Source organism: Heterodontus francisci, chromosome 26 (assembly GCF_036365525.1).
Source record: "Heterodontus francisci isolate sHetFra1 chromosome 26, sHetFra1.hap1, whole genome shotgun sequence".
In the NCBI taxonomy this organism is placed as follows: Eukaryota; Metazoa; Chordata; class Chondrichthyes; order Heterodontiformes; family Heterodontidae; genus Heterodontus; species Heterodontus francisci.
This window is the reverse complement of record NC_090396.1, coordinates 72,505,806-72,529,790: the sequence shown is the minus strand read 5'-3', so window position 1 is coordinate 72,529,790 and position 23,985 is coordinate 72,505,806. Positions and strand designations below refer to the sequence as shown.

General features: G+C 51.3%; 1 protein-coding gene across 2 annotated transcripts in view; it reads left to right on the top strand.

Moving 5' to 3' along the window:
• The window catches only part of ca10a (carbonic anhydrase Xa), a 640,282-nt gene that overhangs the window by 523,102 nt on the left and 93,195 nt on the right, over positions 1-23,985 (top strand). For both annotated transcript variants that reach the window (XM_068058728.1, XM_068058727.1), the window contains exons 5-6: positions 14,796-14,891; positions 17,805-17,877. In XM_068058728.1, the coding sequence (XP_067914829.1) occupies positions 14,796-14,891; positions 17,805-17,877 (169 nt within the window). The remainder of the gene's footprint in view (positions 1-14,795; positions 14,892-17,804; positions 17,878-23,985) is intronic.

Here is a 23,985-nt window from a genome sequence, read left to right as displayed (position 1 = left end):
CCCCAGCCTTAAGAAACTCCTGGGGGAGAGAGTTCCAGATTCCCACTCCCCTTTGTCTGACAAAGTCCCTCCTGACGTCACCCCCTGAATGGCTGGGCTCTAATTTTAAGGTGATGCCCCCTCGTTCTGGACTCGCCCATCAGAGGAAATAGTTTCTCTCTGTCTACCCGAGAACATTTTTATTATGTGTTGTAGATAGACTGAAGGACTATCACACACTGTAGAGTCAGTGCTCTGATGCTGTCAATCTGGGCTCAAATAGGCACAAGTCCGCCCATCATTCCACACTAATTGGCACCAAATTGTCAAGCTGGTTAATTGCGGCCACAGAGAGAGCTGGTGTGCAGAATGGTGCCGTGCTGGCATTGGGAATCACACGTGTGGTCAGGGGAGGGTTAACACTCGGAGTGGCACGACCTTACCCTTTCTACCCAAGCCCCGTGCCATCTCTGCTGGGAGCTCTGATTGCTGAGGCCTGGCACAACAATGTTCCCCACCAGCACTGAAATCTCTCACCTTGAAGATCAAAAGAAGGAGTACAAAGTGAATAAAGAATGTATTTTCTGTGCTGTCTGATTTACAATTGGGATAATGAGGCCATGAGCAGAGAGAGATGTCACAGTGGGTCTGTACTGGATGAGGCACACGTGGGGCCAGAGCTACTGAGGTGACAGACATCTTAAATGGTAGGGAACTTGCCTCAGGCACCTTCCCCTCCCCTTCCCCCCTCAACTCCATCCTTAGCCTCTCCCTACCTTCCCTTCCTCTCCCCCTCCCCCCTCCAACACTGCCTCTTCCTCCTTCCTCAGGCACACCCCCTTCCCTCCTACCTCAATCCCCTCAGATAAACCCTTCCCTCCATCCCCCTCTCCTCCTCCCTCCCCTTCCCATCCTCAGATACTTTCCACATCCTCTTTCCCTTCCCTTTTCCCATCCTCTTTCCCTTCCCTTTTCCCCTCCCCACTTGCCTGAGACACCCCCTTCCCTCCCTCCTCCTCCCACCCTTCCCCTCCACTGCACCACGAAGACACCCTCCCATTCCCCCCTCCTCACCTCCTCCTCAGGCACCCTCTTAACATCCCCTCTGCCTTCCTCCTCCCCACTCTCCTCAAGACATTCCTCCCCCTTCCTTCCCCTCCCCCTCTCCTCCCCACTCCAACCCTCCCTCCTAACCCCTCCTCAGACATTCCCTCCCCTCAGACACAACCTTCCCTTCCCTCTTCAGACACCCGCCACCCCCTCCCGCCCACCTCCTGCCTCACCTCCCCTCGTCCTCACCCAATGAAAACATGTCATCCACCTGATTTAAATGGACCTGAATAATTAGTTCACTGTGCGAGGGCTATGGATCATACTCAACTGGTGAAGATGGGATCACAATCAGTCTACTCTTCCTCTACCTCAGCTACCACTGGTGGAGTGAGGCCTCCAGTAGCTCATTATCACAAGGGTAGAGACGATGTGTGAAGTTGTACAAGATGGGCCCAAGTTAATGGGCCTCTGGGTAGATGTGTCAAAGGTGCAACTAAAAAGGAAAGGAATTATTGAATGATGCAACACAGAAGGAGGCCATTTGGGCCATCCTCCTTGTGCTGTCTCTTTAACAGAGCTATCCAATTAGTCCCACTCAGTTCCAGATCTCAACAACTCTCTGTGCAAAAGAACATTCTCCTCACATTCCCATGGCTTCTTTTGCCTTTAAATTTGTGTCCTCTGGTTACTGACCCTCCTGCCAGTGCAAACAGTTTCTCTTTATTTACTCCATCCAAACCCCTCATGATTTTGAACACCTCTATTAAATCTCCTCCTTAACCTTCTCTGCGATTAGGAGAACAATCCCAGCATCTCCACATTAACTGAAATCCCTCATCCTGGTACTATTCCACTAAATCTCCTCTGCACTCTGTCCAAGGCCTTGAACACAATATGTCAACAGGGGCTGAAACGGTGATTTAGAGTCATAGAGAGATACAGCACTGAAACAGGCCCTTCGGCCCACTGAGTCTGTGCTGCCCATCATTCACCCATTTATACTAATCCTACATTAATCCCATATTCCCTACCACATCCCCACCATTCTCCTACCACCTACCTACACTAGGGACAATTTACAATGGCCAATTTACCGATCAAACTGTAAGTCTTTGGCTGTGGGAAGAAACTAGAGCACTCGGTGAAAACCCACACGGTCACAGGGAGAACTTGCAAGCTCCACACAGGCAGTACCCAGAATCGAACCTGGGTCACTGGAGCCATAAGGCTACAGTGCTAACCACTGCACCACTCACTTTATAAAGGTTTAACTTCCCTACCTTCAATAATTTGTGTAAATAGATCCCCGGCTCTCAATAAACACTGCAAACATCTGCAGTGCTCCTTCCCAGGATCAGTGAGAGATGCTCAGCATCTTAGTGCCAGGACACACCTATACAAACACTCACACTGAGAGGGGAGTGAAAAGCTGGATACTGTCAGATTGGGTTAGCAGGCTGAGACGACCTGAATGGGGGAAGTGGGGGCTGGTTTGGGGGAAGTAATGGGAGGTTGTGAATCTCCCCAGGAGGCAGAAATCTTTTTATTTCCCATGAACAGGTCGATTACTCACACGCATACACACCTATTTGAAAGATTGTCCCTGTCTAACATGGATTGACAGAGTACAATTCCCTTCCTGATAATCTTTAACCATGGTACCAGTGCTGTTTGATCTTACAAAGTGTTTTTTTTTAGACAGGATGCATTTTGACATCTCCTGTGTAAACTGACTGCCAATAACACAGCGAAGGCTGATCATTTCATTTCCAGCAGCTGACAATTATCTGACACTCGGTGGACGTGGTCAGTTTAAACCGAGCAGGATTAGTGTTGGTGGGGGGGGGGGGGGTGGGGCGGCTCCGAACCCTTTGCCCCTCGTTTCCCTGGGAGCTATTATTACTTTGCAAGTCTGGCCACTGAAAGCGGACAGGGTACTTGATCATTGCGGCTGTTATTGCCAATCCCAATTGCTTTCCTGCTCAAAACCCACAGCCCATCAGTTTGTAGCAGGAGGCTGTGGAAAGGTTATCATTTCCCAACGTCATTCTAACCCATTCTGGGTTACAATCTACAGGAACGTCACTTGACACAGAGGCCGAGAACTAACACTCAGTCCCTCTCCCCAACCACTGAGCCAAACTATTCACGACCTTGGCACCTAATTCACCCCAAGCTAATCCTCCTCTTCCATTTCCTGTCCATCACCAAGACTGCCTATTTCCACCTCTGTAATATCGCCGGTCTCCAACCCTGCAGCTGAAACCCTCATCTGGGCCTTTCTAAACACCAGACTAGGCTAGAGTTTGGCCAGTCTCCGGCTGAACACCCCAACCTGCACCTTCCATCCCTAAACTTCACTGTTTCCTTGTGATATAAGTGCAGCTTCCCCATTACATTAATGCTCTAAATTCTTCCTTTTAATCCCTGGGAAACCTTGATCAAACGAGCTGTCTGTGATGCAAAGTGTCCCTTCTTGTTGGATAAGGTGACAGAAAGTGAATTGTTCCCACTCCGTGTGTCTTGGACTCAGTACTGACCCTCTGGCAGTGCAGCACTCCCTCAGTACTGACCCTCTGGCAGTGCAGCACTCCCTCAGTACTGACCCTCTGGCAGTGCAGCACTCCCTCAGTACTGACCCTCTGGCAGTGCAGCACTCGCTCAGTACTGACCCTCTGGCAGTGCAGCACTCCCTCAGTACTGACCCTCTGCCAGTGCAGCACTCCCTCAGTACTGACCCTCTGGCAGTGCAGCACTCGCTCAGTACTGACCCTCTGGCAGTGCAGCACTTGCTCAGTACTGACCATCTGACAGTGCAGCATTCCCTCAGTACTGACCCTCCGACAGTGCAGCACTCCCTCAGTACTGACCCTCTGACAGTGCAGCACTCGCTCAGTACTGACCATCTGACAGTGCAGCACTCCCTCAGTACTGACCCTCCGACAGTGCAGCACTCCCTCAGTACTGACTCTCCGACAGTGCAGCACTCGCTCAGTACTGACCCTCCGACAGTGCAGCACTCCCTAAGTACTGACCCGCCGATAGTTCAGCACTCCCTCAGTACTGACCCTCCGACAGTGCAGCACTCCCTAAGTACTGACCCTCCGATAGTTCAGCACTCCCTCAGTACTGACCCTCCGACAGTGCAGCACTCCCTCAGTACTGACCCTCCGACAGTGCAGCACTCCCTCAGTACTGACCCTCCGATAGTGCAGCACTCTCTCAGTACTGACCCTCCGACAGTGCAGCACTCCCTCAGTACTGACCATCTGACAGTGCAGCACTCCCTCAGTGCTGACCCTCTGGCAGTGCAGCATTCGCTCAGTACTGACCCTCCGACAGTGCAGCACTCCCTCAGTACTGACCCTCTGGCAGTGCAGCACTCGCTCAGTACTGACCATCTGACAGTGAAGCACTCCCTCAGTACTGACCCTCCGACAGTGCAGCACTCCCTCAGTACTGACCCTCTGACAGTGCAGCACTCGCTCAGTACTGACCATCTGACAGTGCAGCACTCCCTCAGTACTGACCCTCTGACAGTGCAGCACTCCCTCAGTACTGACTCTCTGACAGTGCAGCACTCGCTCAGTACTGACCCTCCTACAGTGCAGCACTCCCTCAGTACTGACCCTCCGATAGTTCAGCACTCCCTCAGTACTGACCCTCCGACAGTGCAGCACTCCCTCAGTACTGACCCTCCGACAGTGCAGCACTCCCTCAGTACTGACCCTCCGATAGTGCAGCACTCTCTCAGTACTGACCCTCCGACAGTGCAGCACTCCCTCAGTACTGACTCTCCGACAGTGCAGCACTCCCTCAGTACTGACCCTCCGATAGTGCAGCACTCCCTCAGTACTGACCCTCCGATAGTGCAGCACTCCCTCAGTACTGACCATCTGACAGTGCAGCGCTCCCTCAGTACTGACCCTCAGACAGTGCAGCACTCCCTCAGTACTGACCCTCTGACAGTGCAGCGCTCCCTCAGTACTGACCCTCTGACAGTGCAGCACTCCCTCAGTACTGACACTCCGATAGTGCAGCACTCCCTCAGTCCTGACCCTCCGACAGTGCAGCGCTCCCCCAGTACTGACCCTCCGACAGTGCAGCACTCCCTCAGTACTGACCCTCCGATAGTGCAGCACTCCCTCAGTACTGACCCTCCGACAGTGCAGCACTCCCTCAGTACTGACCCTCCGACAGTGCAGCACTCCCTCAGTACTGACCCTCCGATAGTGCAGCACTCCCTCAGTACTGACCCTCCGACAGTGCAGCACTCCCCCAGTACTGACTCTCCGACAGTGCAGCACTCCCTCAGTACTGACCCTCCGATAGTGCAGCACTCCCTCAGTACTGACCCTCCGACAGTACAGCACTCCCTCAGTACTGACCCTCCGATAGTGCAGCACCCCCTCAGTACTGACCATCTGACAGTGCAGCACTCCCTCAGTACTCACCCTCAGACAGTGCAGCACTCCCTCAGTACTGACCCTCTGACAGTGCAGCGCTCCCTCAGTACTGACCCTCTGACAGTGCAGCACTCCCTCAGTACTGACACTCCGATAGTGCAGCACTCCCTCAGTACTGACCCTCCGACAGTGCAGCGCTCCCCCAGTACTGACTCTCCGACAGTGCAGTGCTCCCTCAGTACTGACCCTCCGACTGTGCAGCACTCCCTCAGTACTGACCCTCCGACAGTGCAGCACTCTCTCAGTACTGACCCTCCGACAGTGCAGCACTCCCTCAGTACTGACTCTCTGACAGTGCAGCACTCCCTCAGTACTGACTCTCTGACAGTGCAGCACTCCCTCAGTACTGACCCTCCAACAGTGCAGCACTCCCTTAGTACTGACCCTCCGACAGTACAGCACTTCCTCAGTACATGACTCTCCGACAGTGCAGCACTCCCTCAGTACTGACCCTCCGACACTGCAGCACTCCCTCAGTACTGACCCTCCGACACTGCAGCACTCCCTCAGTACTGACCCTCCGACACTGCAGCACTCCCTCAGTACTGACCCTCCGACAGTGCAGCGCTCCCCCAGTACTGACTCTCCGACAGTGCAGCGCTCCCTCAGTACTGACCCTCCGACTGTGCAGCACTCCCTCAGTACTGACCCTCCGACAGTGCAGCACTCTCTCAGTACTGACCCTCCGACAGTGCAGCACTCCCTCAGTACTGACCCTCTGACAGTGCAGCACTCCCTCAGTACTGACTCTCTGACAGTGCAGCACTCCCTCAGTACTGACCCTCCAACAGTGCAGCACTCCCTTAGTACTGACCCTCCGACAGTACAGCACTTCCTCAGTACATGACTCTCCGACAGTGCAGCACTCCCTCAGTACTGACCCTCCGACACTGCAGCACTCCCTCAGTACTGACCCTCCGACACTGCAGCACTCCCTCAGTACTGACCCTCCGACACTGCAGCACTCCCTCAGTACTGCTCCAGGTGTGTCAGCCTGGATTTTTTGCTGAAATTGCTGGAGTTCTTGAGCCCATGAACTTCTAACTCAGAGACCAGCGTGTTACCCACTTAACGACAGCTGACGCCCTCTTTAGTTACTGAGAGCTGCCAGTGTTCGATATTACAAGGCATAAGATCCCTATTGTTAGGAAGCATTGTAATCCCGACTCACATGAACAATCCCAAGCGAGGTCTGTTTGCGATTCTTTGTGTAAGATATTATACTCTGCCATGCCCTGCTTTCAGCAGCTAAATGTATTACTGTCTCCGTATTAAGAAAAACAGAAGAGAGCGCACTGCATAAAGTCAGTCAGCTGGCACTACGATGAGACTGAGTGACCCCAAACAAGGGAAATATATTATCAGCCAGAGCTCCTGCTCCCGGAACCTATCCTGGGCTGTTAGTGTGAAGACATGTGTGGCTCAGCGAGTAGTACTTTCACCCTGACATTGGAAGGTTGTGTGTTTAAATCCCACTCCTTAAGCATGAATGTAAGAGACTAGACTGTTGTTCCCAGTATTGCAAGGGCTGCCTTTCAGATAAGGTATTAAAGTTTGCCTTTGTTTGCTATCTCTGGGTGGTTGTAAAAGCTCCCATGTATCAGCCTGTGAGTTTCGGAGAGGATATACCTACCAGGCAAGGCTCTGTAGGCTGGGGGACCTTTCTCTAGCATAGATAGGGGTGGCCTGATAGAGACCTTTAAGGTTATGAAACATTATGAATCGGGTAGATGTACTGGCAGGTGAGCCCAGAACTACGGACTGTAAATATGAGATAGTCACTAATAAATCCAATCGGGAATTCAGGGATCTTCCCCTGAGAGTGGTACGAATGTGGAACTCGCTGCCACAGGGAGTGTTTGAGGTGAATAGTATCGATACATTTAAGAGGAAACTGGAAAAACACATGAGGGAGAAAGGAATAGAAGGATATGGTGATGGGGTGAGATGGAGAGGGTGGGAGGAGGCTTGTGTGGAGCATAAACACCAATACTGTAAATCCTATGTAAAGTGCTACAGAGAATAATTAAATCCAGTTCTATTAACTCCAATATTAGAATTGAATTCATCCATTTTGATTATTCAAACTCTGATTCTGAACTTCACAGTAATGGACGAGTTCCAAATCACCAAGATGAAAGATTATAAAGGGTGGTCTTGTGATTTGCTTCACCCAAACACATGACCTCACTCAGATCTGTAAGTGAATTCAAAAGCCCTCCGCCTGTTTGAAATGACCCTGAACACTCTCGTGGAATAAGACTGTTCCTCTTTTACAATTCATTGAGCTATTGATGTGGGCACCACTGGCACAGCCGGTATTTATTGCCCATCCCTAGTTGCGCTGAGAAAGTGATGGTGAGCCTTCTTGAACTGCTCCTAGGCCTCAGCACCACTCCATCCACCCCTGCCCTCGTTCCTGTAACCTCCTCCAGCCCTAATACCCTCCGAGACCTCTGCACTCCTACAATTCCGACCTCTTGCCCATCCCCCAATTCCCATCGCTCCACCATTGGTGACCGTGCCTTCAGCTGCCTGGGCTCCAAGCTCTGGAATTCCCTCCCTAAACCCGCTCTCTCTCTCTCTCTCTCCTCTTTCAGATGCTCCTTAAAAACCACCTCTTTGGCCAAGCTTTTGGTCGTCTGCCCTAATGTCTCAAAAACAACAAGTTGTAATTATAAAGCACCTTAAATATGGTAAAACATCCCGGACCCCTCACGGGAATGCTAGCAAATAAGATTTGGATCCGATGAGATATGACAGGAGTTCCGCTGGGATCCCTATGTGGCTCAGTGTCAATTTTGTTTTGTCTGATTCCGCTCCTGTGCAGCACCCAGGGGCGATTTCTTGCCTTAAAGTCACTATATAAATGCAAGTTTCTATGGAATCAGGATTTTTTGAGATGGTCCCTAAGCAGCTGGGTGCGATTATCTGTTGTAATTTATAGACCCAACATAAGAATTGCCTCTGTCTCTTTCTGTCGGAGATAACAAGAAGTAAATGTATGGACTAATTAACCCAGTATGTTTGGATAATGGTTTATTGTACATTATTTGTGAATATAAATTCCCATATTTCCTCACTTTGCTTTCGACATGTCAGGCGCGTCAGCAGATTTAAACTGGGCAAGTCGTTCCATTTATACAATGAGCATTGATTATCTAATGGTTATACAGAACTTAAAGGGGGATTTGAAAAAGGATTGCCTCTGAATAAATTCCTATGTATTATGTTGATGATTTGTGTCAGTGGACTATCAGGGTTAAGATGGGTGGCGGTTGGCATAGTTACTGTTTCCTTTTGTACGATGACCAGCACAGCCAGATGTAGGTTGCTGCCTCCCGAACTCTTAAAGATACTTATAAGCCACTCCAAAGGGAAATCGGGGGCTCTTTCCACAGCTCAGAGTAACTGAACCACCCGCTAAAGATGCCAGTCCACACAGAGCAGAAGGGCCACAGGTCTGGTCACCAGTCAGTGTCACCTGCGGGCTCAGTGGGTGCCACTCTCTGATTCAGAAAGTCATGGGTTTGAGGCCCGTCACCCCCTATCTGGCTATTAGAGCACAAGAATCCAGTGCAGTACTGAGGGAGTACGGCACTGTCTGGGGTACCGTCTTTCAGGTAAAAGGTTAAACCGAGGCCTTGTCTGCCCCGTCAGGTGGAGATTTCGAAGAAGAGCGGGGGGGCGGAGCAGGGGAGCTCCCCCGCCCCCACCGTGTCCTGGTCAATATTTATCCCTCAATCAACATCACAAACAGATGATCTGGTCATTATCACATTGCTGTTTATGGGAGCGTGCTGTGCACAAATTGCCTGCCACGTGTCCTACAGCAGCGACCAGCTTTAAAAAATGCATCATTGGCCATAAAGTGCATTGGGATGTCCTGAGGTCATGAAAGGCGCTATAGAAACGCAAGTTGTTGTTAAGTGTGAAGAAAGGGGGTTGTTGGTAAAGGTGAGGGAGATTCAGGAGTCTGATGGTGCTGGAAGGGTTAATGCTGGTGATGGTTGTGTAAAGGGTTTTTCCGTGCACCGTGACTATTGCTGGCATTGTCAATGGAAGTGGTGGGGGAGAAGTTACTGATTCTGACAAGTGCACAGGAGCTGAATTAACAACAGTCACCACACAATTGTTAAACAGGAGCACACACAACTCTTGGCATGTGAACCACATGCATTAATTTAGTTCCCTCGTTCTGTCAGGCTCAGTAATTCCACCTCAGCCAGTTTAATATGGCACTCTTGTTCCTTTAACCCTATCACTAAAGTCCTGTTGGAAAGAATACGAGCCTTGTAACAGCAACATATACTTATCGAGCTCCTTTAATGCACTGCACAGCTGAACTGTGCATGGATCAGGAAAAGGTGAAGGAAAATGATTACAAAAGGAAAGGAAAAATGTCATTTTGATAGCACCTTACACAACCTCAGGACATCCCAAAGTGCTTTACAGCCAATGAAGTACTTTGGAAGTGTAGTCACTGTTATAGTGTAGGAAACACAGCACCAATTTGTGCACAGCAAGATCCCGTAAACCACAATGTGATAATGACCAGACCATCTGCTTTAGGTGTTGGTTGAAGAATGAATAATAGCCCCAACACATCATGGAAATGCCCCTGCTTTCTTGGAGGAGTGCCATGGGATCTTTTAGGTCCACCTGAGAGGGCAGACGGTACCCAGTCTAACATCTCATCTGAGAAACGGCACCTCCGACAGTGCAGCACTCCCTCAGCAATGCCCCTCCGATAGTGCAGCATTCCCTCAGCAATGCCCCTCCGATAGTGCAGCACTCCCTCAGCAATGCCCCTCCAATAGTGCAGCACTCCCTCAGCAATGCCCCTCCGACAGTGCAGCATTCCCTCAGCAATGCCCCTCCGACAATGCAGCACTCCCTCAGCAATGCCCCTCCCACAATGCAGCACTCCCTCAGCAATGCCCCTCCAACAATGCAGCACTCCCTCAGCAATGCCCCTCCAACAATGCAGCACTCCCTCAGCAATGCTCCTCCGACAATGCAGCACTCCCTCAGCAATGCCCCTCCAACAATGCAGCACTCCCTCAGCAATGCCCCTCCAACAATGCAGCACTCCCTCAGCAATGCTCCTCCGACAATGCAGCACTCCCTCAGCAATGCCCCTCCAACAATGCAGCACTCCCTCAGCAATGCCCCTCCAACAATGCAGCACTCCCTCAGCAATGCTCCTCCGACAATGCAGCACTCCCTCAGCAATGCTCCTCCGACAATGCAGCACTCCCTCAGCAATGCCCCTCCAACAATGCAGCATTCCCTCAGCAATGCCCCTTCGACAGTGTAGCACTCCCTCAGCAATGCCCCTCCGACAGTGCAGCACTCCCTCAGCAATGCCCCTCCGACAGTGCAGCACTCCCTCAGCAATGCCCTCCAACAATGCAGCATTCCCTCAGTAATGCCATTCCAACAATGCAGCACTCCCTCAGTACTGACCCTCTGACAGTGCAGCACTCGTTCAGTACTGACCCTCTGACAGTGTGGCATTCCCTCAATACTGACCTTCCGACAGTGTAGCACTCCCTCAGTTCTGCCCCTCTGACCTTGCAGAGCTGCCTCAGTCTGCAAAGGTGATAAAACATCTCAGGTGCCTCCATTATGTGGAATGGTTAAAGGGAGCTGACCAGTTCCCAACAGAGGTTTGCTATTTGCCATCGAGGAAACGTATGTCATAAATCAGTATTTTTCTGGAAAGCAAAGGAGAACATTGGAGGAAAAATTACTCGAAAAATGTGTTTTGTCAAATTGAAATAAGACTGATCCCAGCATGAGAGGAATGTGTTCACAGCATTGACTACAAAACTGTTCTTCCAATCTTAGAGCTTGGTGATTGTTAGGAGAATGACCATTTGTAGGTATATGGGATAATATGGTTTGTAGTGGAGCTCGCCAAGGATCAGTGTTGGCACCCTTACTGTTCCTGATATATATTAATGACCTAGACCTTGGTGTACAGGGCACAATTTAAAAATCCACAGGTTAAACAAACCATGGAAGCATTGTGAACTGTGAGGAGGATAGTGTGGAACTTCGAAAGGACATAGACAAATTGGTGAATGGGCAGACAGGTGGCAGATGAAGTTCAATGCAGAGAAATGTGAAGTGATTCATTTAGATTGGAAGAATGCAGAGAGACAATATAGAATAAAGGGCACAATTCTAAAGAGGATGCAGAAGCAGAGGGATCTGGGTGTATATGTGCATAAATCATTGAAGATGGCAGGATAGGTTGAGAGAGCGGTTAATAAAGCATACAGTATTAATAGGAGCATAGAGTACAAGGGCAAGGAAGTTATGATAAACCTGTATAAAACACGGGTTCGGTTTCAACTGGAGTATTGTGTCCAGTTCTGGGTGCTGCACTTTAGGAAAGACGTGAGGGCTTCAGAGAGAGTGCAGAAAAGATTCACGAGAATGGTTCCAGGGATGAGGAATTTCAGTTATGAAGATAGATTGGAGAAGTTTTCACCCTCTGCCATTTTGATTTCAATGGCCAATCCTGATCGTGTATGTTTCCCACCGGATGAGTTAGGATACAATTACAAACAGGCTGGATGTAAAGTCAGCCTCACCCTTGACCCCGTGGGATTGACGCTGGGTGGGTGAGGAGGCAGGGTAAATGTAGAACTGTTCCAGATAAGATAGCCTTCCTCATTCCCATCTAATGGTGGTTTTTGTGAAAAAAGCTTTTGGACTAAGTCCGTTTAGTCTCGTTTTTCTTTGTTGTGTTTAAGCAGCTGCTATCATTGTGGGCATGGTATCTATTCAAAATGTCCTGATTCTTGTGTCACGTTACATCAATAACCCTCCCCCAAGTTCTTCTGCCTCTCACACATGAGAGCCTCGTCCTCCCTGGGCTGATGTTTTCTTGAACTGTGTCTGAAAATGCCAACAACAAGGAACACGGATAAAACCTTCCAACAATGTCTAAAAATGTCAGCCGGACTCTGTTCATTCACCTCTTCAAAGTTAAAAAGTTCAGGCTGTCATAATAATGGTGACTAATGAGGCAACTGCCACTCGGTGCTCTTTAGCGAAGAGGCTCATTAATTTTTTAGGAGACCTTTACAAAAAATCCAACACAATGGACTTTGCTGAATGTCTACTGGCTCTCACCTCACTGTCAAAGCTCTGAAGAGGCTTTTCATTGCCAGCTTCTGACATCTTTGCTGCTTTTTGTGGTTTTGTTGGTTTTCAAAACAAAAATGAAACTGCTCGAGTCTTACTTTTGAAAGGTCAATCAGAGTCCCATTGGGATAACATGTTAGTGGGAGGAATAACAGTCAAACTCTGGGAAAAAGAAGCAATATTTATATATTAAAAAAAATGATTGTTGGGACATCTTTGGCCTTTGAGTTGTTGATTGTGTTATACTTTGAGTTTCATTTCCCTCCGTGCAGATCGATAGGGATTGCCCATTGAAATGAAGTTTGCATCTTGGAATGTTTGTTGAGATTATGGCTGAATGTGCATAGCACAAGAGAGGAAGATGTTAACTTGACAGGGGAAAGATTTGCAGAGTCGTGGGGACAGGACGCGGGAGTGGGGACTAATTGGAAAGGTCTTTTGAAAGAAAGAGCCAGCACATGCACGATGGGCTGAATGACCTCTTTCTGTGCTGTAAGATTCTATGATTGAGTTTGGAAGATTGTGATAGAAATTGTCTTCAGATGACCCTCCAGTGATACAGAGTCTGGCTGGTTTGCATCCTCCCCGTGGTGTGGCACTGAGGTAAACAAGCTAGAAAGGTGAGGTGAGAGTGACTGCCCTTGACATCAAGGCAGCATTTGACCGAGTATGGCATCAAGGAGCCCAAGCAAAACTGAGGTCAATGGGAATCAGGGGGAAAACCCTCCGCTGGCTGGAGTCATACCTAGAGCAAAGGAAGATGGTTGTAGTTGTTGGAGGTCAATCATCTGAGCTCCAGGACATCACTGCAGGAGTTCCTCAGGGTAGTGTCCTAGGCCCAACCATCTTCAGCTGCTTCATCAATGACCTTCCCTCCATCATAAGGTCAGAAATGGGGATGTTCGCTGATAATTGCACAATGTTCAGCACCATTCGTGACTCCTCAGATACTGAAGCAGTCCATGTAGAAATGCAGCAAGACCTGGGCAATATCAGCTTGGGCTGAGAAGTGGCAAGTAACATTCACGCCACACAAGTGCCAGGCAATGACCATCTCCAACAAGAGAGAATCTAACCATCTCCCCTTGACATTCAATGGCATTACCATCGCTGAATGCCCCACTATCAACATCCTGGGGGCTACCATTGACCAGAAACTGAACTGGAGTAGCCATATAAATACCGTGGCTACAAGAGCAGGTCAGAGGCTGGGAACCCTGCGGCGAGTAACTCACCTCCTGACTCCCCAAAGCCTGTCCACCATCTACAAGGCACAAGTCAGGAGTGTGATGGAATACTCTCCACTTGCCTGGATGGGTGCAGCTCCAACAACATTCAAGAAGCTCGACACCATCCAGAACAAAGCAGCCCACTTGATTGGCACACCATCCACAAACATTCACTCCCTCCACCACCGACGCACAGTGATAGCAGTGTGTACCATCTACAAGATGCACTGCAGCAATGCACCAAGGCTCCTTAGACAGCACCTTCCAAACCCGCAACCTCTACCAACTAGAAGGACAAGGGCAGCAGATGCATGGGAACACCACCACCTGCAAGTTCCCCTCCAGGTCACACACCATCCTGACTTGGAACTATATCGCCGTTACTTCACTGTCGCTGGGTCAAAATCCTAGAACTCCCTTCCTAACAGCACTGTGGGTGTACCTACCCCACATGCAATGCAGCGATTCAAGAAGGCAGCTCACCACCACCTTCTCAAGGGCAATTAGGGATGGAAATAAATGCTGGCCTGGCCAGTGATGCTCACATCCCATGAGTGAATAGAAAAAAAGATTCCAGGTTCAATTCCCAGTGGGTTAGCTGAGCTGGCAGTAGGGGCACTGAACTTTCCTGGTCGAGGAAAGCAAAATAAAATCAGACCAAACTCCTTGTTCTGAATGATCTCTGTTGTGGAGTGTGTTTTTTATATTCATTCTTGGGATGTGGGTGTCATTGGCTAGGCCAGCATTTATTGCCCATCCCTAATTGCCCATGAGAAGGTGGTGGTGAGCTGCCTTCTTGAACCGGGACAAAAAATTGGGAAAATCTAACTTGATGGATGTTGCTGACAGATTTGCATAACGTTCAAAAGATCTGAAAATATTAATTCACCGTGTGTCCTTCTTTCAGGTTCAGTTAATACATTACAATCACGATCTCTACACAAACGTCACAGAAGCTTCGAAGAGTCCAAACGGCCTGGTAGTGGTGTCCATTTTTATAAAAGTAAGTCATGGAAATAACACACTAGAATAAAAGCAAAATACTGCAGATGCTGGAAATCTGAAATAAAAACAGAAAATGCTGGAAATACTCAGCAGGTCCGGCAGCATCTGTGGAGAGAGAAACAGAGTTAACATTTCAGATCAGTGATCCTTCATCTGAACTGGCAAAGGTTAGAAATGTAGTAGGCTTTGAGCAAGTGAAAGTGAGTGGGGGGGGGGCGGGAGGGAGAGAAGAACAAAAGGGAAGGTGTGTGATAGGGCAGAGGGCAGGGGAGATTAAATGACAAAGATGTCATGGAACAAAGGCAAAGGGAGTGTTAATAGTCCAGAGTGTTAATGGCAGAATAATGAACAGCTCAGTCCAAAAGCAAAACCCTGAAAAACATGTTTCAGACAGGCTCATGGTTAAAAATTAAAATAAAATAAAATAAAATTTTCAAAAGGCATTTAAATTATTGAACTCAATGTTCAGTCTGGCAGGCTGTAGTGTGCCTAATCGGTAGATGAGATGCTGTTCCTCGAGCTTGCGTTGATGTTCACTGGAACACTGCAGCAATCCCAGGACAGAGATGTGAGCATGAGAGCAGGGGGGAGTGTTGAAATGGCAAGCAACCGGAAGCTCAGGGTCCTGCTTGCGGACCGAGTGGAGATGTTCCGCAAAGTGGTCACCCAGTCTGCGTTTGGTCTCCCCAATGTAGAGGAGACCACATTGTGAGCAGCGAATACAGTATACTACATTGAAAGAAGTACAAGTAAATCGCTGCTTCACCTGAAAGGAGTGTTTGGGGCCTGGGATAGTGAGGAGAGAGGAGGTAAATGGGCAGGTATTACACCTCCTGCGATTGCAGGGGAAGGTGCCGTGGGAACGGGACAAGGTGGTGGGGGTAATGGAGGAATGGACCAGGGTGTCGCAGAGGAAACAATCCCTTCAGAATGCTGACAGGGGAAGGGAGGGGAAGATACGTTTGGTAGTGACATCACCCTGGAGGTGGCAGAAATGGCAGTGAATGATCCTTTGGGTATGGAGGCTGATGGGGTGGAAAGTGAGGACAAGGGGAACCCTGTCACGGTTCTTGGAGGGAGGGGAAGGGGTGAGAGTAGAGGTGCAGGAAATGGGCCGGACACGGTTGAGGGCCCTGTCAACCACAGTGGGGGGAATCCTCGGTTGAGGAAAAAGGAAGACATATCGGTAGCGCTGTCATGGAAGGTAGCATCATCAGAGCAGATTCGTCGGAGACGGAGAAACTGGGAGAATGGAATGGAGTCCTTACAGGAGGCAGGATGTGAAGAAGTGTAGTCGAGGTAGCTGTGGGAGTCGGTGGGTTTATAATGAATATTAGTAATCAGCCTATCCCCAAAGATGGAGACAGAGAAGTCGAGGAAGGGAAGGGACGTGTCGGAGATCGACCATGTAAAGGTGAGAGAAAGGTAGAAATTAGAAGCAAAGTTGATAAAGTTTTCCAGTTCCAGGCAGGAGCAGGAAACGGCACCGATACAATCAATGTACCGGAAAAAGAGTTGGGAGAGGGGGCCTGAGTTGGACTGGAACAAGGAATGTTCAACATATCCCACAAAAAGACAGGCATAACTAGGACCCATGCGGGTACCCATAGCAACACCTTTTACTTGAAGGAAGTGAGCGGAGTTGAAGGAGAAGTTGTTCAATGTGAGAACAAGTTCAGCCAGGCGGAGGAGGGTGGCGGTGGATGGGGACTGGTTGGGCCTCTGTTCAAGGAAGAAGCAGAGAGCCCTCAAACCATCCTGGTGGGGGATAGAGGTGTAGAGCGATTGGACGTCCATAGTGAAGAGGAGGCGGTTAGGGCCAGGAAACTGGAAATTGTCAAAATGACGTAGGGCATCAGAAGAGTCACGGATGTAGGTGGGAAGAGACTGGACCAGGGGAGAAAAGATACAGTCAAGATAGGAAGAAATAAGTTCAGTGGGGCAGGAACAGGCTGAAACAATGGGTCTGCCGGGACAGTCCCGTTTGTGGATTTTGGGAAGGAGGTAGAAGCGGGCTGTCCGGGGTTGCGGGGCTATGAGGGTGGAAACTGTCGAGGTAAGATCTCCAGAGGAGATGAGGTCAGTGACAGTCTTGTGGACAGTCTTTTGATGTTCGGTGGTGGGGTCATGATCCAGGGGGGATGCAGGAAGAAGTGTCCGAGAGTTGACGCTCCGCCTCTGCAAGGTAGAGGTCGGTACGCCAGACAACAACAGCACCACACTTGTCTGCAGGTTTGATCACAATGTCGGGGTTAGACCTGAGAGAACGGGGTGCGGCAAGTTCAGAGGGAGTCAGGTTAGGGTGAGTGAGAGGAGCAGAGAAATTGAGACGGCCGATGTCTCGCCGACAGTTCTCAATGAAAAGATTAAGAGTGGGTAAGAGGCCAGAGGGAGGAGTCCAAGTGGAGGGAGAATGCCGGAGGTGGGTGAAAGGGTCTGCTGGTCAAGGCAGTCAGACTTTACTGGCAGTAACACTTAGGGTCACAGTATGTGAGTAGTTTGAGACATGGTGTGTGTTGAGTGTACTGTGCTCCAGAGGAAGGGGTGACTTTGGACCTCTTGTTTCCAAAGCTCTCCACCACTGGGGGGTTTTCTCACCTCCAGCACAGGCACGATGGGCTGAATGGCCACTTTCTGTTCTGGATCATTCCATGGTTCTATGATGTCTGGCTCAGTTATAGAGTCACTGATACCGATAGATCACTGCGATTAATCAATAACTCCATTATCAATCTATCATCTGACCACCGGGATGAGAGAAGGTAATCTTGATGGTTCTTGTTCTGTTTATTCCTGTGTTCCTGCTTTGTGCAATGATTGAGAATTAAAGAACATGTCTCACGTGGGGAAAACATTGAGGAAGAATACTGCTCGCTGTCAAATATTAATCTTTCTGTTTTCTTTATTCCAGGTGTCTGACACAGCAAATCCATTCTTAAACCGAATGCTCAACAGGGACACCATCACCAGGATTACCTATAAAAGTAGGTCGATCACTGGGTTTGCTAAGAGCTACTGAGCACTACCTAAAAACTGAACATCGCTGGCCCAATGTCGAGCTCCGTTATGTCAGTGCTGTGCCAGTGGGACCCAGCATATAGCCAGAGGCTCAGAGAGTCCTCGCAGAGCATCCAGAGGCTCAGAGAGTCCTCGCAGAGCATCCAGAGGCTCGGAGAGTCCTCCCAGAGCATCCAGAGGCTCAGAGAGTCCTCGCAGAGCATCCAGAGGCTCAGCGAGTCCACCCAGAGCATCCAGAGGCTCGGAGAGTCCACCCAGAGCATCCAGAGGCTCGGAGAGTCCTCCCAGAGCATCCAGAGGCTCAGAGACTCCTCGCAGAGCATCCAGAGGCTCGGAGAGTCCTCCCAGAGCATCCATAGGCTCGGAGAGTCCTCCCAGAGCATCCAGAGGCTTGGAGAGTCCGCCCAGAGCATCCAGAGGCTCAGAGAGTCCTCCCAGAGCATCCAGAGGCTCAGAGAGTCCTCCCAGAGCATCCAGAGGCTCGGAGAGTCCACCCAGTGTAGAGCCAGAGGCTCAGACATTCTTCCCACTGCAGCCAGGGGCTCAGGTAGTCCTCCCAGTACAACCAGGGGCTCAGGTAGTCCTCCCAGTGCAGCCAGGGGCTCATACAGTCCTCCCAGTGCAGCCAGGGGCTCATACAGTCCTCGCAGTGTACAGCCAGGGGCTCAGACAGTCCTCCCAGTGCAGCCAGGGGCTCAGACAGTCCTCGCAGTGTACAACCAGGGGCTCAGACATTCCTCCCAGTGCAGCCAGGGGCTCAGACAGTCCTCCCAGTGCAGCCAGGGGCTCAGACAGTCCTCGCAGTGTACAGCCAGGGGCTCAGACAGTCCTCCCAGTGCAGCCAGGGGCTCAGACAGTCCTCCCAGTGCAGCCAGGTACTCAGACAGTCCTCGCAGTGTACAGCCAGGTGCTCAGACAGTCCTCGCAGTATACAGCCAGGGGCTCAGACAGTCCTCCCAGTGCAGCCAGGGGCTCAGACAGTCCTCCCAGTGCAGCCAGGGGCTCAGACAGTCCTCACAGTGTACAGCCAGGGGCTCAGACAGTCCTCCCAGTGCAGCCAGGGGCTCAGACAGTCCTCCCAGTGCAGCCAGGGGCTCAGGCAGTCCTCCCAGTGTACAGCCAGGGGCTCAGAGAGTCCTCCCAGAGCATCCAGAGGCTCAGAGAGTCCTCCCAGAGCATCCAAAGGCTCAGAGAGTCCTCCCAGTGCAGCCAGGGGCTCAGACAGTCCTCGCAGTGTACAGCCAGGGGCTCAGACAGTCCTCCCAGTGTACAGCCAGGGGCTCAGACAGTCCTCCCAGTGCAGCCAGGGGCTCAGACAGTCCTCCCAGTGTACAGCCAGGTGCTCAGACAGTCCTCCCAGTGCAGCCAGGGGCTCAGACAGTCCTCGCAGTGTACAGCCAGGGGCTCAGACAGTCCTCCCAGTGCAGCCAGGGGCTCAGACTGTCCTCCCAGTGCAGCCAGGGGCTCAGATAGTCCTCCCAGTGCAGCCAGGGGCTCAGACAGTCCTTCCAGTGTACAGCCAGGGGCTCAGACAGTCCTCCCAGTGCAGCCAGGGGCTCAGACAGTCCTCCCAGTGCAGCCAGGGGCTCAGACAGTCCTTCCAGTGTACAGCCAGGGGCTCAGACAGTCCTCCCAGTGCAGCCAGGGGCTCATACAGTCCTTGCAGTGTACAACCAGGCGCTCAGACAGTCCTCCCAGTGCAGCCAGGGGCTCAGACAGTCCTCGCAGTGTACAGCCAGGGGCTCAGACAGTCCTCCCAGTGCAGCCAGGGGCTCAGACTGTCCTCCCAGTGCAGCCAGGGGCTCAGACAGTCCTCGCAGTGCAGCCAGGGGCTCAGACAGTCCTTCCAGTGTACAGCCAGGGGCTCAGACTGTCCTCCCAGTGCAGCCAGGGGCTCAGACAGTCCTCCCAGTGCAGCCAGGGGCTCAGACAGTCCTTCCAGTGTACAGCCAGGGGCTCAGACAGTCCTCCCAGTGCAGCCAGGTGCTCAGACAGTCCTCGCAGTGCAGCCAGGTGCTCAGACAGTCCTCCCAGTGCAGCCAGGTGCTCAGACAGTCCTCGCAGTGTACAGCCAGGGGCTCAGACAGTCCTCCCAGTGCAGCCAGGTGCTCAGACAGTCCTCCCAGTGCAGCCAGGTGCTCAGACAGTCCTCGCAGTGTACAGCCAGGGGCTCAGACAGTCCTCCCAGTGCAGCCAGGTGCTCAGACAGTCCTTGCAGTGTACAGCCAGGGGCTCAGACAGTCCTCCCAGTGCAGCCAGGTGCTCAGACAGTCCTCGCAGTGTACAGCCAGGGGCTCAGACAGTCCTCCCAGTGCAGCCAGGTGCTCAGACAGTCCTCGCAGTGTACAGCCAGGGGCTCAGACAGTTCTCACAGTGCAGCCAGGTGCTCAGACAGTCCTCGCAGTGCAGCCAGGGGCTCAGACAGTCCTCGCAGTGTACAGCCAGGTGCTCAGACAGTCCTCGCAGTGTACAGCCAGGTGCTCGGACAGTCCTCGCAGTGTACAGCCAGGGGCTCAGACAGTCCTCCCAGTGCAGCCAGGTGCTCAGACAGTCCTCGCAGTGAACAGCCAGGTGCTCAGACAGTCCTCGCAGTGTACAGCCAGGGGCTCAGACAGTCCTCCCAGTGCAGCCAGGTGCTCAGACAGTCCTCGCAGTGTACAGCCAGGGGCTCAGACAGTCCTCCCAGTGCAGCCAGGGGCTCAGACAATCCTCCCAGTGCAGCCAGGGGCTCAGACAGTTCTCCAAGTGCAGCCAGGGGCTCAGACAGTCCTCGCAGTGTACAGCCAGGGGCTCAGACAGTCCTCCCAGTGCAGCCAGGTGCTCAGACAGTCCTCCCAGTGCAGCCAGGTGCTCAGGCAGTCCTCCCAGTGTACAGCCAGGGGCTCAGACAGTCCTTCCAGTGTACAGCCAGGTGCTCAGACAGTCCTCCCAGTGCAGCCAGGTGCTCAGACAGTCCTCGCAGTGTACAGCCAGGGGCTCAAACAGTCCTCCCAGTGCAGCCAGGTGCTCAGACAGTCCTCGCAGTGTACAGCCAGGGGCTCAGACAGTCCTCCCAGTGCAGCCAGGTGCTCAGACAGTCCTCGCAGTGTACAGCCAGGGGCTCAGACAGTTCTCACAGTGCAGCCAGGTGCTCAGACAGTCCTCGCAGTGCAGCCAGGGGCTCAGACAGTCCTCGCAGTGTACAGCCAGGTGCTCAGACAGTCCTCGCAGTGTACAGCCAGGTGCTCAGACAGTCCTCGCAGTGTACAGCCAGGGGCTCAGACAGTCCTCCCAGTGCAGCCAGGTGCTCAGACAGTCCTCGCAGTGAACAGCCAGGTGCTCAGACAGTCCTCGCAGTGTACAGCCAGGGGCTCAGACAGTCCTCCCAGTGCAGCCAGGTGCTCAGACAGTCCTCGCAGTGTACAGCCAGGGGCTCAGACAGTCCTCCCAGTGCAGCCAGGTGCTCAGACAATCCTCCCAGTGCAGCCAGGGGCTCAGACAGTTCTCCAAGTGCAGCCAGGGGCTCAGACAGTCCTCGCAGTGTACAGCCAGGGGCTCAGACAGTCCTCCCAGTGCAGCCAGGTGCTCAGACAGTCCTCCCAGTGCAGCCAGGTGCTCAGGCAGTCCTCCCAGTGTACAGCCAGGGGCTCAGACAGTCCTTCCAGTGTACAGCCAGGTGCTCAGACAGTCCTCCCAGTGCAGCCAGGTGCTCAGACAGTCCTCGCAGTGTACAGCCAGGGGCTCAGACAGTCCTCCCAGTGCAGCCAGGTGCTCAGACAGTCCTCGCAGTGCAGCCAGGTGCTCAGACAGTCCTCGCAGTGTACAGCCAGGTGCTCAGACAGTCCTCGCAGTGTACAGCCAGGGGCTCAGACAGTCCTCCCAGTGCAGCCAGGGGCTCAGACAGTCCTCGCAGTGTACAGCCAGGGGCTCAGACAGTCCTCCGAGTGCAGCCAGGTGCTCAGACAGTCCTCGCAGTGTACAGCCAGGGGCTCAGACAGTCCTCCCAGTGCAGCCAGGTGCTCAGACAGTCCTCGCAGTGTACAGCCAGGGGCTCAGACAGTCCTCCCAGTGCAGCCAGGTGCTCAGACAGTCCTCGCAGTGTACAGCCAGGTGCTCAGACAGTCCTCGCAGTGTACAGCCAGGGGCTCAGACAGTCCTCCTCCTCCTCCTAAAATAAAAGCAAAATACTGGAAATACTGCAGATGCTGGAAGTCTGAAATAAAAACAAGAAATGCTGGAAATACTCAGCAGGTCTGGCAGCATCTGTGGAGAGAGAAGCAGAATTAATGTTTTGGGTCAGTGACCCAGAACTCTGTTCTGATGAAGGGTCACTGACCTGAAACGTTAACTCTGTTTCTCTCTCCACAGATGCTGCCAGACCTGCTGAGTATTTCCAGCATTTCTTGTGTTTACTCCTCCTCCTCCTGCTTGTTTGAAACACAAGCTGCACACACTCTGACTCCGTCTCAATCCTCTGGCGACCAGCTCTGTGAGAGGGGTGGACCTGGATTTAGGAGGTAGATACACAGACGGACAGATGGACAGACAGACAGACGAATAGACAGATAGATAGAAAGAAATAAAGAAAGAAAGGAAGAAAGATAGGATATTACCAACAGAATTGAGAAAGGGGAGTTGGTGGATGTGGTATACTTGGATTTTCAGAAGGCTTTTGATAAAGCTCCCCACAGGAGGTTGGTTACCAAAATTAAAGCACATGGGATAGGTGGTTCAATGAAGAGTGCAGGAGGGCATGCCAGGAGCAGCACCAGGCAAACCTCAAAATGAGGTGTCAACCTGGTGAAGCTACAACACAGGACTGCGTGACAAACTACGTAAGCAGCATGCGATAGACAGAGCTAAGGGATCCCATAACCAACGGATCAGTTCTAAGCTCTGCAGTCCTGCCACATCCAGTTGGGAATTATGGTGGATAATTAAACAACTAACTGGAGGTGGTGGCTCCACAAATATCCCCATCCTCAATGATGGGGGAGCCCAGCACATAGGAACATCAGAACATAAGAAATAGGAGCAGGAGTAGGCCATTCAGCCCCTCAAGCCTGCCCCACCATTCAATAAAATCATGGCTGATCTGTCCCAGGCTTCAACTCCTCTTTCAGGCCTGCTCTGCCTAACCCTAGATTTCAAAAATCTATCTACTTCCTCCTTAAATAAATTTAGTGACCTAGCCTCCACAACTCTCTGAGGCAGAGAATTCCAGAGATTCACCACCCTCTGAGAGAAGAAAATCCTTCGCATCTCAGTTTTAAATGTGTGACCCCTTATTCTGTAACTATGTCCCCTAGTTCGAGATTCCCCCACCAGTGGAAACATCTTCTCAACATCTAGCCTGTCAAGCCCCTTGAGAATCTTATATGTTTCAATAAGATCACCTCTCATTCTTCTAAACACCAAAGAATAAAGGCCTAACCTGTTTAGCCGTTCTTGATAAGACAACCTCTTCATCCCAGGAATCAGCCTCGTGAACCTTTTCTGAACTGCCTCTAATGCCAATATATCCTTCCTTAAATACAGGGACCAAAACTGTACACAGTACTCCAGGTGTGGTCTCACCAACACCCTGTACAGTTGTAACGGGACTTCCCTATTTCTAAACTCTAACCCCTTGGCAATAAAGGCCAAAATTCCATTTGCCTTCCTAATTACTTGCTGCACCTGCATGCTAACCATTTGTGTTTCATGCACAAGAACACCCAGATCCCTCTGTACTGCAGTATTTTGTAGTCTTTCTCCATCTAAATAATAATCTGCCTTTTTATTCTTCCAATCAAAGTGGATGACCTCACACTTTCCCACATTGAACACCATCTGACAAGTTGTTGCCCACTTACTCAACCTATCTACATCCCTTTGCAGATCAGCCCAGCACATCAGTGCAAAAGACAAGGCTGAAGCATTTGCAACAATCTTCAGCCAGAAGTGCCGAGTTGATGATCCATCTCGGCCTCCTCCTGAAGTCCCCAGCATCACAGATGCCAGACTTCAGCCAATTCGATTCACTCCGCGTGATATCAAGAAACGACTGAAGGCACTGGATACTGCAAAGGCTATGGGCCCTGACAATATTCCGG